We start from the raw sequence: 14680 nt of genomic DNA, 5'->3' as shown, positions 1-14680 counted from the left end.
CCAGACATTTTTTTGTAGACTACAAAACTTCACCTGTTTCCATCAGCATGGGGGTGAATTAAAAAAAATTCATCACTGTTCCTTTTAAAGTGTACTTTCCTCCTTTATTTTCACATAAATTTCAAATATTTGACAAATTAATTAATCATCAATTAGTGTTATTTGGGTTGGCATTTTGGTCATAATACAAAATATCTTCAATAACTATTTGAGTTTAGAATTCAAATGATGAATTTACCTGAGGTGTCAATTTAGTAATTAATACAATTTTGAAAGGGGTTTCTGCATGAATTAACTTTTTTTAAGGGGTAAAACTCAAAATTGACTATATACAATTACAGCGACACCTTAATTTGTACATTTAATTGGTTATACCCTTAAAAAAAGGCTTAACTTGTATAATCATACCCTTTAAAATACTGTAATCCAATTATTTCCTTAAAATCCCATTAAAATATCAATTTTGTTATTACTGATGGGTAAATTAATCATCATCATGTCAAATAAACACAATAAATCCTTTCTTTATACTTATATTTTATTAATTTTCACCGCACATGTTCAGGGAAACACATGTCAATATGGATTTGTTACATGAATATCTATTGCACTATAGATATCTGTTCTTTTAAAAATACATGTTATGAGATGGCATTAAACTGGCATGGCACCAATATAAATCTCTCTCTTTTTTTTCATTAATAGTAGAGTTTGGCATGTTACTTTTTAAAATTAGATATATCAAGACACATAATCGTGGGCACACATCATGTACAGAACTTGAAACACTCAAAACCCCAGAGCAAACACAACGGCGACCCGCTTCGCTCGACATCGATTTCGTTTACAGCAGATAGCGTGATCCACTAAAAAAATGGTTTCCTGAAGGCAAATCAAGAGCTTGCTTTGATGGAGATTAGCCTCTATCTGGCCCGGACTGGCTGACGTTGACGGATGTTGAGTGAGCGATAACTGGATTTTTGATAAAGCGCCCGGCGTGAATATCCATATCAAAGCAAGGACTTGAACACAGAGGAGATGATGTTTGAAGACAGCGAGTGTTGGTAAATGCTATAAATCAAAATTCCACACATTGGCCAGGGAAAAAGTGTGGATATTAAAGCGGAGCCTTGTTGAGTTGAAGAGGATGATAGGGTGGTGCTGAATGATGAAGATCTGATTCAAGCTGTCTGAGGACCACCGCTCCTCGTGGAGAGGGGGAATGCAATCACCTCTGCACAGCATCAACCGTCTGACCTTTACCAAGCTGTTATATGAGGTCAGATCTCCTGGTGAAACAAACGCTGTGTCCCAAATCCACCACACTATAACACAAATCTGCTCTGTGTGCAACAACAGCAATACAATAACTCAATCACCAGCATGGAGGCTGGAGTGTCGAGCTGATGGACACTTCTGTCCAACAACAGATATCTGGCAGCTATTAACAGCTGAGACAAGCAAAATGTTTTGCAAAATTGATTAAATAACAGATTTAAAGATAAAATAGAGTAACTGTTGATATTGTTGAGAGAAATATTTCTCCTTGGTAGAAAGGCTTCTCCTTGATCTGCATCACATTGGGCAAAGGATGCTTTGGCACATTGTGCAAACGCTCAAGGACGGTTCGTGTTGATGTCAGACTGTCAGAATTTCTGTGTTAAGGAGATGATAAATCTAAAAAGTTCATGAGAATGTCTGCTCGTCCCTGTCTTTTACACTTTTCCTCCTCTTTCACTTCGTATTTCTGGTGTCTGTATTTACCACTAACTTTGGAATTAAAGAGTTTTTATCCAAATCCTAATCTACAAACATTTCACACTCAGCTCCACAGCAATTAAAAATACTGCTTGCTGCAGCATATTTAACACATTTTGAATGGAATCATTATATGTATGTTAAAAACTTCTCGATATACTTATTATGCATAATTAAAGCTGCTACAAGGAGCTTTCTTTTATTGTTGATTCTGGCGCCTCCTGTGGATAAAAGTGGAACTAAGTAAACTTTGTTTTAGTGCAGACAACAGATCAACTTGTTTCCTCAGTTTATCCTCATCAAAAAGATCTTCAGCTTATTTAATAACTATAGTAACTTTACAGAAGCAGCCATTCTTCTTGCTGATAGTCTAATTTGCTTTTGCAGGTCGTAAAGCGTAACCACTTGAAAGTTCCTTGTTGTACATTTGAATAAAGATTTGAATAACTTGGTTTTCATGATAGCTTTACTAAGCTGATGGTTTCAGTAACTTTGAAGTTTGCATACTTTTATCTCTGGAGCAATGGTCGTCAGTACCTTCAGAATTATCCAATGGATTGAACAAAAGAGTCCATCACATCTATCTTTTGAGTCTGCTTACCATTTACTTAATTGATTTTGCAGCGGTACCATTGTCACGCTACTTCTGTCTTTGCTACTCAGAGAAGTGATTATCAGATAAAACTTTGACCAATGCTGTCATTTTCCCTGCAAGTATAGAGTTTGGACTTGGGACACAGCGACAGAGCCTATGATACAAGCTTTGTTTGCCTAATTAGAATTGGCCTCTTCTCTCTGTGATAACAGGTTGATGAGTCAATTCACAACAGTTACAGAGCAGTTATGGGTCCAGTATAAAGGAGGTCACAGGAAATGCCTCGAGTACATCTGAGCATGTTGAGTTAGTTTCCTGCCAAAAGTCTCTGGCAGCGTGGACTTTGTTAATGGCCGTTACTAAGTGTTTACCAACACTTTGCTCTGGTGGCTGGTGTTAATTCCCACCCAGGTGGCGACACAGAGACACAAAGAATGATTAGTATGCATGTCGGGTTTTTGAGTTGTGAGTTGAGTTGTTGTTAAGAGGTTGTACACGTCCTCAGAATTTGCCGGGGAGGTATTATTTTGCGAGGTAAGGAGCGAGGGATTTAGCAGATGACCATAAGAAGAAGCAGCAGGCGGATGAAGTGGCTCAACGCAGCTTTGTTTTTTTTTTTTGTTGTTGTGGCACAGTCAATAACCCGCGTCAGTGCAATGCAGAGAGCAAGAAGATCCCCGAGCAGCAACCCACAACCGAGCTGAGTGAGAAACACGACATCACTTCACAGCCGAGGACACGCCGCTCGTATCCCTGATGGTGTAAAATAAATTCTTTAATAAGCCGCATGACGAGCCAGCTCTATTGTCTAATTGGCTATTAATGACATTTCTGCCACAGTGGAAGGCTCGGCACGGCCAGATTTATGTAACATTACTGAATGATAATTCGCAATGCTCTGGAGAACATGCTAATCCGCTGCATAATTCATCGGCGCACAAGCATACTACTTCTTCAGTCAGCTGATCAGTATTCATAAGGTTTGATCTTAGTTTTTGGCACTTCAGTGCTGTTGAACTTCAGCTACATTCCCACCTTGTAGCTCTTTAACATTCAGCCTTAATCGTACTCTCGATACATTTCGTCTTATCAGATGAGAGGTTAAAGAACGGTGATGCTGGAATCCTATAGCCGCCGCTGGTTGTGGTTGCTGCTGTACGTCAGTGAAGCGTCTTGGTGGAAATCTGTCAAGCCTTTTTGTTTCACAGCATTAAGATACAAGTAAAATAATAATAATGACTATTTCCTTGTCTGGTTGCACTGTTCCTGGGGAAAGAGGCGAAGCAGTCAATGTTTACATATCATGTTATAACTATGGCATAAAAACCCAAACAATTGAGACAAACATTCACATACATAGGCAGCAATGGTAGAAATCAGCATCTGCAGAGCAATAAAAATACTGAACGAACTTCACGGATCTAAGTACAAGCCTTTTTTTTTTCCTCCTAGCAAACTATAAAACACAAGCCCAATATGCAGTTCCATTTAGCTTCATCTGCCCTTTTATGATGATGTAATTATGTGTTTATTGAAATTGCTTTAGCGTAACACCTTGTTCACATCTTTTACGCATTGTGTGGTTGCCAAAAACTTGATGTCGTTTGCAGCAGAATAGCCCCTCGTTTCACTGTCGGTTCTGTTTCCTAAAAGAACACTAATGGACATCTGGGGATTTGCACCATTATCAAAAAAGGTCGCTGCTGCGTCACATAGCTTCCAAGCCTCGTCCCCCTCAACACCTATATCCCAGAGTTGGTAACACTTCATTTAACAGATCTGCATGTTGCCCAGTCAGTCGGTGGTAATTTCCAAGTAACATATTTTTTTACTTACAAAATTACCGCAATAGTAATTACCTTCTGTTTTATCTTCCAACAATACATTTGCTTCTGCTGAATGTCTGCTGATCACGTCATTTCAACTTCCAATTAGTTTCTGTCAAACTTCCCCTCAGCAGGCCACTAATTGAAGAGAGGTGTCGCAACTTATTTTCAGCTAGTTTCTGTCCAACTTCTGCTGGTCAGTAAATTAAAGTGAACAATTTGACAGAAACTAGTGTGAAATTAAAATGGCATGATCCGTAGAAGATGAGAACAAACCAGTTGGAAGCGTCCTCGAAATGTGTTAAAGAAATTACCAGCCTTTTTTAAACTGGTAGGTAATTTCAAATATGATGTTAGATAATTACCACCTATCTAACATGATGTTTGCAGACCTGTTTACTGAAGTGTTAGCCCAGATCAAAACCTTCCTGTTGGACGATTCTGAAGGCGCCCTGCTAATATTGAGAAACTCTTTTCTAAAGGAGCTGTAGGCGATGAGTTTTTCACATCCTGTAAAAGCGGCTTTTTTGATTCTGATGCTCTGGAGAGGAGGAAAGAAGATGGCGCGTACAAAGGAAAAAACAAAACAACGGACAAAGCTGTGAACAAGGCGTAATAACGATGTCTGATACCATCTGATAAAAAGATGCAAGAATCTGCCTCGTCTGAGGAGGAGGTGCTGAGACACAGTGATGTTCGAGAAGGAGCTCTTGCCCATTCGCCTACTTCCTGTCAAAAAGCTGACACTTCCTCCCAGCGATGTTTGTTAGACTCAGCTGCACTAATTACAGCATCGAGTCCAACCGAGTCTGCAGTATTCTGCCCTCGACTGCAAAATTGTGCTTAGGAGTTTATGTCCCAGAAGTGTTAAGGCTTTTTAAATCTCAATACCAGACATTTTTCTAAGTACTAATGAGCTATACCAATGGAGGTCAACGAGATGAATGTTTAGATGTATGAGTGGTATTAAAGGTTTATATATTCACAAATAAGCACAATCAAGTCAATTTCAAAATAAGTAGAGAAATGGTAAAAAGAATTGGCCTGGTATTGGTGTTTTTTTGCCCCACTCATTAGATATGTTTATCTTTATGTGTCAGAGAGGAAAGGTTCGTAGAGCACCTCATTATGGCTGAATAGATCGAACTTGCAAAAGAAGCCAATTTATGGACTGTAACGCTCAGTCGCTTTAGTCTGTTAATGAATGTCTTCTCCACCTCTGGTGTCATTAAGAAAGCTGCAGCTATGGTGCTTTATGCAAAAACTACAGAATTTAATCCTTCAATCAACATGTAACGACGTATTCGTGACTCTCTAAAAATCGATATAGAAAAAGGTGAGTTGTCACCGTTTAACCCAGCCATGTACTTCAATGCTCTGCGAACCTAACCTCCTAACAGCAGCTCCATGTCTTTCCTGTCATTGGGAGCCAGTAAGGATGAGGGGTTAGCATTAGTATTAGCTGCAGTTAATGGAGCCACAGGGTAGCCACGGCAAGCAGGAGCGACGGCCCCAAGGTGGAGGCCAGAGAGGCGGCGGCTAGCAGCCTGCCGTTGTTCTTCAGCCTGAAGGAGATAACCTCCACCTTGAATCCGTCCTCGGTGGCCATGCAGCGGAAGACGCCTTCCCTCAGGGGCGTGTCGACGACCGGCCCTAGGACGCAGAAGTCCCCGGAGAAGAGGCAGGGATAGTTCTTGACGCAGTTATCTTTCTCCCAGCGGTAGGTGGCATGGAAGGAGCGAACAGGGCAAGGCAGAAAGACGGTGGTGTTGGACTGCACAAAGACCTCTTTGGGGGAAGTTCGGCGCTGCTTCAGAGCTGTCGGGACAAAGTAACAATGAGTTTTATACCAAAAGTAGTCCTCTCAAATTGTATATGTTGATTGTACTAGGCTTGCAACCAACTATTATTATCATTGTCCACTAATCTGTTGGTTATTTTTTGATCAGTGGATTAGTTACTGGTCTATAAAATGTCAGAAAATGTTGAAATATCCATCAAGCCCAAGATGACGTCTTCAAATGTTTGTTTTCTGTCATAGAGGAGTGAAAAAAACAGAACTTATTTACATTTAGAAGCTGGAAACAGAATTTTTACTTTTTGCATTTAAATAAGTACATAAACCAATTGGTTGATTATCAACATATTTGGCCTTAATTAAGTTGACAACTATTGTTGCAGATACTGTCTGTACTTTGTGAAACTTGTTAACTCAAAAGTCATCCAGCCCATATGAATCACCTTGCTCAAAAAAAACAAATTGTTTTGTAGATATTTGCCCAAACTAGATTACCAACCTGGCAGAGCCGGCGAGGTACCCAAAGTCACCATTTTATCATATTTTGTTTCAGTTGATTTGCTGCTATTTGATAAGCTGCAATTTAATTTGAGAATATGCACCACAAGGCACATTATCAATAGAAATGATGTCGGCTCTAAAGCGTCTTCTCCAGTATCTCCTGCCTTGTCGGGTTGGGGGCCCTGTGCCAAGTTGTCAGGAGGGGCCCGCACCTCAATTTTGGTTTAGGGCCCCCCGAGCAACTTAATCCAGCCATGATGATTGCAAGAGAAGATAAAAAGTCACGCTGAAGCAATGCAGTTCTAAGTTTCTTGCATTGCTGGAATGACAGAATAACAACTCGAAACCGAAATCAAGACGCCTGCATCGGAAATTTTAAGCTTCACCCTAAAGAAGATGCCAAAGTGTCGACCTCGCTGTGACTGACGAGTAAACATCAGGATGGAGCTCTGACACTGCTGCCAGAGAGGTCATGGCAAGGACTATCTCAAAATGCTTTTCTGCTGAACCAAACTGTGGGCCAGCTGGTGCAACACCGGCCACAGATGGTGCGAGAGTCTGACCAATTTATTATGTCATTGTATCATATTAAAAAAGCAGTCTTTGCAGTTCAAGTGAAAAAATCAAGGCGATGATCTAAAAACACTTCACCTCAGTGTGCAATGTTTTTCACTGAGTGTTGGTCTTTTGAAATGTTTCAACTCTGCATATTTTCTGTGGCTCTGTCATCAACATCAAATGAGGGAAACCTCTGTGATTCTCGAGGCTTAAATAAAGGTTGGAATTGAACACAAGAACAATGCATTTGTCTCTTCAAAGAAATCATGACCAGGTTGCTCAAGGTAGTCCACAGACCCTGTTATGAGCAGTTTCACATAGGAACTATGTTATACTGAACTACATCTTCCAACCAAGCAATGTAAACAGCATGCTCCTTGGTTGAGATGGTAAAAAGATTTTTTCCTATTTTTCTTCCCTGTTACGGAGGTTTTTGGGGCTCTAAGGACAGAGGATGTTGTTCACTGCACAGATTATAAAGCCCATTCAGGCAGTGTGATTGTTATCTTCGTCTGTATAAATAAAACTGATTTGATTTAGTAAGCTCAGTTAGCTCAGTAAATCAAATTAGTAAGCGAATAATTGCACGTTTCCTTCTGCATGGTGACGCTGAAAGACAATAGTTCCTCCATGAAACAGCTCATAGCGAGGTGTGTGCATTATCCTGTAGTAACAGGGTTGTGAGTTCTTGTGAGTTGAATGCTGTTGAGTTTTTTGACGTTTTTTTTGGAGCTTAGTGCGCCCAAAGCCGAGTGCCATCTAGTTCCATTATGTTGGAGAAAAGACAACAGATATGTCCACACCAAAACAATCTAGATGGATAAATACTAGGTAATGGGTGTACTGTCCCTTTAAGAACCAATATTTCTTCAAACCCTTAAGTGGAATGATTTTATGAAACTTTGCAATGTGTAGTTCTTTAGCTACTTATCAGTTAAAGATCATCTTTAGTATTATTTTCAGGTGGAAACAGATGGAAACTCGCTCCTGTATCTACGGGCAGGACCACTAGCACCTCTGGAAATAAATACAGCATTAAAATCCGATCCCTTACGGAGATATCCCTGCCTTTGGAGAGGAGTAATTGTCGTGATCATTCAGGGTTATAACAGGGTTTTTGAGCTTTTAAACAGGGCAAAGCATAATGCAAGAAAAAAAAAATCTCTCCCTGAGGGTTTTGGACTCCATTCAATTATATGATAATCATCTTTTTACTGTAGCTGCTCAGAAAGGTTCCTATTTTGGTTTAATTAAGATGCAGCTGTGAGTGGGAGAGAGCAGATAAGGGCTCACCAGCAGCTTCCCCACAAACTGAGGAGTTGGAATGGTCCAGATTCTGAGTGAGGGCCCTGTTGGAAAATAACAGAGGAAAAAAATAAATTAGCAGAGTTAAATAGTTTCACAAATGGCTCCACATCAAGCTACTGTTAACTCACAAATTAAAACATGCAGAGACAAATCACTCAACAATGTCGGTATGGGGGGAAGAGAGGGGAGTCGGGGGGCTTATTACAGCACATGATTGATTTTTATATTCTCTCTTAAAATTGGAAATGCACGAAATCCATTCAAGCCAAAGCAATTTAAAGGCTGAGTGAAACACATTATTAGTTCAACGTGAATATTTCTTTTTTTTTTTTGGGCGATGTCATGTTTCCCTTTGAACTGCAGTTTCTTCACAGTTAAAGCGAGTTACATCACCTCTGAGCCGATGACTGTCGTTCAGAACATCCCAGTACAGAATATATCTCTTTAATTCTGCTCTTAGATCTGGCCTAGTGTTAAAAAAAACAAAAAAACAACCAGGCGATACATGTAGCTCTGCAGCAGTGACCTCATAACCAATCATACCCAGTCGTGACGTTGTATCCAGGCGGGATGGGGATGCACTTCCTCCTGGCCCTGTCCCAGCCGCAGTATGGATCCCTGGAAAGGATGCACTCCCTGCAAGTGTCGCCATAGCGACTGCAGTCGGCTAGCGGCAGCCGCTGGACCTCCATCGCCGTACCAACATACAGATGTCCCTAAGGAGGAGAAGAAGCAACAGGGTATATAAGACCAGCGCCAGTATTACAGGAATAAATCAGCCAGTGTTGTTCTATTATTCATGGCAGGTTTGATGAAATAAAACATATAAATAATTACAAGCAGTTTACTATAGTCTTCTGTTTATGAGAGAGGAGCCTATTCAATGCTTTGAAACCTACCTGGAGAATAAAAGCCTCGACTAAAACCCCAAATTTGTATTTCTTTACGGGTGACATGACTGGAAGATATTTAATAATTCACAAGAGCTAATATAATCCCAAAAATAAAAGATTAAACAGCCTTGTCCATCCATGCAAGTATATTGGTTCTCAGATATAGGTGCACATTTTGAATTTAGCAGAAATGTCCCACGCAATCATCACAAGAAATGTCAACTATAAACAAACTGCCTTGAATGAAAATCCACCAAATGTGGTTTCATCGAACCATCTTGAAATAACAGTCCACCCAAAACTGAGAACTCGGTCATTATCTTCTCGCCCCCGGGTCGATGGAAAGTTACATGAAGTTTGTAAGTCCACAAAGTATTTTGGGAGCTTCAAAGCAAAACAGCGCTGCAGCGTTCTGCTACACAACTGAAGCAGCTGGAGACTTGTTACGAGCTGTTGGAGCCATTTTATTGGGTTTTCTTCCAAAAAAGGAACTGTTTCAGATTTAACTCTCTACCAAAGACTTAAGATTCTCCTCCTCCTTTTTCTTTTGTGCGTCTGATTGAGACCTTGGTTACCTCGTAGCTACAACATGCTGCACAGCTACAGTGTGATTTATGTAGCCTATATGTCTGCACTTCCCAGCCCCGATGCATTATTAATGTTGAAGCATGCAGCTTACATCACCCTCCACCACACCGTCTCTTACTCCTCGTACCTTTTGGGAGTCGATGGCCATGTTTAGAACCGGGCCCTCGTTGTGGAACATGGAGTACTGAGATATGATGAAGACCCCCTCGCTGGTGTGAAGAACTTTGAGAACTTTGCCTTGTTCTGTAGGAATAAAGGAGAAGACAGTGTAAACGGAGTGGAGCGTCCTCTACACACACATCTGCCAAATACAGAAAAAGACATGAAACATCCTCGGTGTCATGTGTTAAAAATTTGTGCATTCTGCTGTTCTCTTCTTTTCCCGATGTGCGGCCCTTGTTCTGCCGTCCAAAGCGTTCTTATAAATATGTGGATTTGACTTGGACAGCTTCCACTCTTAAAAGGAGGCTGGAGGGCTGACAGCAAAATGGCACGCTTGATTTCAGATTTTTTTTTTTGAACAGGCATTTGTGGAGGCAGAGCTCCTCCGGATAGAGCAACAGTTTAAGTTTTCTTGTTTTAACCTCAATGGATGGATCCAAAAACACGGTACTGGCTACAATAATACAGACGAGGAAATGTGTTTTACTCTGGGCGCTGATAGCAGCGTGACGTTCAGAGGTTGGACTCCTTGAACAGCCCGGTCAGGTTGCAGTCTATGTTTCTGCAAACCACAGATATGTTAAAGGTTGTACGTGGCATAGGCTACGTAGCATTTTGACATTCGTACAAAACGTGCCAAATCACTCTCACATACATGTTTATTAATTCACTGTCACATTGCGAGGTGGAGGGGACAACGCTGTCAAGTGGATGAGTGTAAGGCTGACACCCCTGGATATATTTTAAGGAAACCTGAGGACATTTCCAGGCATGTTTGTGGGGATTAAACCCAGCGTTTTCGAGGACACATTGGGAAATTTACAGCACGTTTGTATTGACCAAAACAGATCTTTTTAACAAGACCAACAACAAAACTAGCTCTTTTTAATTAGAGCTTGGACTTTTTCAGGCATGTTTGTTGTGACCAAACCCGTATATTTTTCACAGGAAGTGGAGCCATCTACAGCCGTGTTTGTGGTGACGAAACCGAGTGTTTTTAAGGAAATCTCAGGACATTTCCAAGCATGTTCGTTCTAACCAAAAAGGTGAAGATGCACCTTCAAGAAACATACAGCTTGAATCTGTGGTTTTGCAGGATCATCGTGAGCTCACAATTATTGCCGACTGTGTTGCCTTGAACACACTAAGTAATGGAAATCATGTAGCCTGACTTTTTGATTACGTTGCAATTATAGAACTTCTACACTGATTTTTGCTCCTGACTGAAACGAATGGAGCTCTCAATTCCCTAAAGCTTTTTATTCTTGCCTCCAGCGGGCATCTCTTCATCAGACGAGTGCCATTTGACGTTACAATAGGACGGAAAATCCGATTTCTCATTAATTCTCGACTCATTATGTTGAATCATTTGAACCCACTGGCCATAACGCTATCCGTCTGGATTGGAAGTCGAGTAAAGCAGCCACTAACACTTGGCCTCAGAACATCAGGCCCTGAAAGGTTCCAGACTGACTGCATGTCAACTGGTTTGTGATAGTTTAATAATATATATTTGGGAATATGCACCGCTAAACCACAATATAAACTGACATGATTAAACCCTTTAGGTGGGTCACACTTAATTGTAGCACCGTGTCAACGTCTGGTCTCAAGACCTTCATTATTGCAGTTTTGTGCTTTGTGGGTTTTTTTTAAATCAAATTACGACCCAGCAAACCTCAGGCCAGGTAATTATCCTACACTGAAGAACTGCGCAAGCACAGAGAGCGGATGGAAAAGACGCTCAGTGAGAAATTTTGTCCTGTTTCTGGAACTAATTTATTATTGCGTGGAGAAAATTGCTGTGGGAGAGCGTTTTCTACATCAATTAAATTCCAGGATCTTGTTTTTAAAGGGAAAAAAGGAGAAACCATCTTCACAAAGATTGTGTGATCAGGAAGGGCTGTAAGGTCTTCACTGCTGATAGACAGAGGGCAAGAAATAATAACAATAGGCACACAAAACAGTGCAGGGTGAAACCTCCCCAGAGCCTGTTCATGTCCAGATGGATGTTTTTCCACAGAATATTGACTGACGGTAAAGTCAAGCGCTCTGACCGGGGCGGAGACGCACATAGGCTCAAATTACAGTGGATCAATAAGTCCATTCGTCCCATTTGAGATGAATCTGGTCATTCATCCACAACACACTGAAGTTTTATGTTCAATTTCCCATCTGGAGACAAACAAAATTGGTTGCCAAACTGTCTTTTGAGCATCGCTAGTTGGTATTTTTCTGCAATGACTAGCTGTTAGCGGCTAACAGCTTGGTTGCAGTCACATTTGGCATCTGCATGCACATCTGTTTCTGCTCTTAATACAGAAGCAACGCAGAAAAAGTAAAATGAACAAGCGTATTAAATGGCTATCCACCACAAACTGGAACAATAGCATAGCTTCTGTTAGCTAGCTGCCAAAATGTTCATGGGCTATGGTCACAGCTTGCCTAGGATTCGCCAGACTATTTCGCAAATGTGTATTAGTCTGGAGGCTTTTAGTTAAGCTTTGATTTGTGGTGCAGTCTGAAATGTCTTTGGATGCAGTTGGACAGACCTACAATCAATCAGATCAACAAAATGTTACATGGACGCATGTTTGAGCGTCCATTACACAACTCTACACTACAATGTGTTTCTGAAAACATGTCATGCTGGAGAATTTGAAACAGAATCTTGAATCAGATTTGATCAGCACTGCTTAGTTTGGCAGTTTGGTAATTTTGGACACACGAGCATAGTCCAACATTTAGTCAAAACGTGGCTGAGAAGACGAGGCTTCCTTGTGGGTCATCGAATCAAACGCACCTCATATTAGATGAATTTGTGAAGAACCGAGTCGCAGGGAAATATGTCTGAGCGGGAAGTTGGCCAGACGTATCTGCCAGAGTAAATGAAAGATGAGCCTGCAGATTCGTCTGGTTCCCAAGGCTTGGTCACAACTCCAACTTTTAATTTTGTCCAAATGAAGTCTGCCTAATTAAATTGATTTCCCTGTTGTTATCCAAACAAAGCGCTCCAGCGGACTCACAGACTCGACGAAAGCTGGTACACCTTTGTTTCAGATCTGCCCTGTTGGTTAAAAGTGCTTTCTTGGCGGCGGCATCATTCCAGCTGTGAGCATCACTCTCCCAGACTGTTTACACTCTCACGCTCTTTCAACATTATTACCCTCAGCCTTTTTGTGGTTGTAGAGATATTCATGAAGTGTTCCTCTACTTACCCAAACTCTCCGCCTCCAGACCACCGCTCCTTCCTTCACAAATACAGACTCAACAGACTCAACAAGACTTTCTAACTTTTCTTGCTTGGAGATTATTTCACCTTCCCCGCTGTGAAAATGTGATTGGAGTGATACCTTTCTTATCTAACATCTTCATTTCCTGAATGCACCCTCCATGAGGCCCTTTTCTCATTTGTAATTAGGCAGGCAGGTTCCTCTGCTGTCACTTCTTTCGTCCTCAAACTGTCTCATCTCCTTTTCATACACTTCAAAATCTTTTTTTTTTCCCCTCTGTAGTCAAAGATAACGCTCCCCATTTCATCCAGTTTATTCTCAAATGTGTCTTCAGGCCCGTCTACGGCTATTTTCAGCTCTTTTATCAAAACAGTGTTTCAGCACAAAAATAGCAGGGAGTCATTGTGAAGGAGGGGTGGAGGGTGATGGTGCTGAACTCCTGCAGCATCTGCTGAGAGAATCTGTTTTTTGGTTTAAAATATCCAGGTGGCGTTTGCTGAGCTCATATTATTTTACGGTCAACATTTCCCACTCTACCTTTTTCTTTTTTTACATCCATACATGTGTTATCTAAAAGCTCGTAAGACTCCCAAACGGAAGGCTGATATACTCATTTTTCCTTGCTGGACTAAAGATTCAGACTCGCCCTCTTATGCTAACAGGATCTGTTCCTCTTCTCTCTGGGGTGCAACCTCTTCACATTAACACTGAGTTACAGTCATTACCTTCCCCCACCTTGGTCTGCCTCTCTAACCTTTAAGCTGCTGCCACCTCGAATGTCACACTGTGCAAAAAGAAAATAGCTTTTGATCTGAAACATAAAGTCGACTTGAAACAAGTGCGAGGCTCTGACATTTCCTCTGTCCTCGAGGGGAGCTTGCTGCCGTATCGCCCTCCGTGACTGAAACGGTCTGAGCAGCTTTACTTCTTCTGGTGGTCAATCTGTCAGTAAGTTACTAAAGGAGAGGAAGTCTATCACTCCGGCGTGTTCCTTTTGTTCCATTTTCAGCCATCGCCAGCCTCAGGGACTAGCTGCTCCTCGGGCTCTCAAGCGTCTTCAACCTTTCATACCTCCTTTGCTGCTTTTTTTTAATCTAAGAGACTCTTAAGGGCCCTGACACAACATGCTCACAGACAGACGGCTTTGGGCTGTTGGACTTAAGTAGCCGACTGCAGATTGTGTTGCTTCCAGCTGGCACGTGTCAGCAGAGCTAACTGACTGCAGTTCAGCTTCGCGGATCAGTGATCTAATTTCTGTTTCTCCTGAGTTGTCACCTCTGACTCTTTTCATATCAGTGGCATTATAAAAGCTACCGGAGTTTGTTTTCTTTGTCTTTTCATGATGTTTCTGCAAACATTTCGTGCGTTCAGATGGTTTACTTTGCTCTGCACAGCTGCTATCTTGGGATTGAGGGTCACGTTGTGCAAATTTACAGTTCACAATACAGGAAGTAGAGTCC

The 14680-nt window shown here is 41.3% G+C and overlaps 1 protein-coding gene across 1 annotated transcript in view; it reads right to left on the bottom strand.

Annotated features, from left to right (window-relative positions):
* Nucleotides 1-519: 519 nt before the first annotated feature.
* The window catches only part of LOC115566922 (semaphorin-7A), a 48052-nt gene continuing 33891 nt past the window's right edge, over nucleotides 520-14680 (bottom strand). Inside the window, exons 11-14 of the mRNA XM_030392985.1 lie at nucleotides 9953-10068; nucleotides 8888-9060; nucleotides 8330-8385; nucleotides 520-5997 (exon numbers count right to left, since the gene is read on the bottom strand). Coding sequence (XP_030248845.1) covers nucleotides 5648-5997; nucleotides 8330-8385; nucleotides 8888-9060; nucleotides 9953-10068 — 695 coding nt within the window. The 3' untranslated portion in view covers nucleotides 520-5647. The remainder of the gene's footprint in view (nucleotides 5998-8329; nucleotides 8386-8887; nucleotides 9061-9952; nucleotides 10069-14680) is intronic.

The sequence above is a fragment of the Sparus aurata genome, chromosome 17 (genome assembly GCF_900880675.1).
Source record: "Sparus aurata chromosome 17, fSpaAur1.1, whole genome shotgun sequence".
NCBI lineage: Eukaryota > Metazoa > Chordata > Actinopteri > Spariformes > Sparidae > Sparus > Sparus aurata.
The sequence above is the reverse complement of the archived record's forward strand: the minus strand, read 5'-3'. Positions and strand labels throughout refer to the sequence as shown.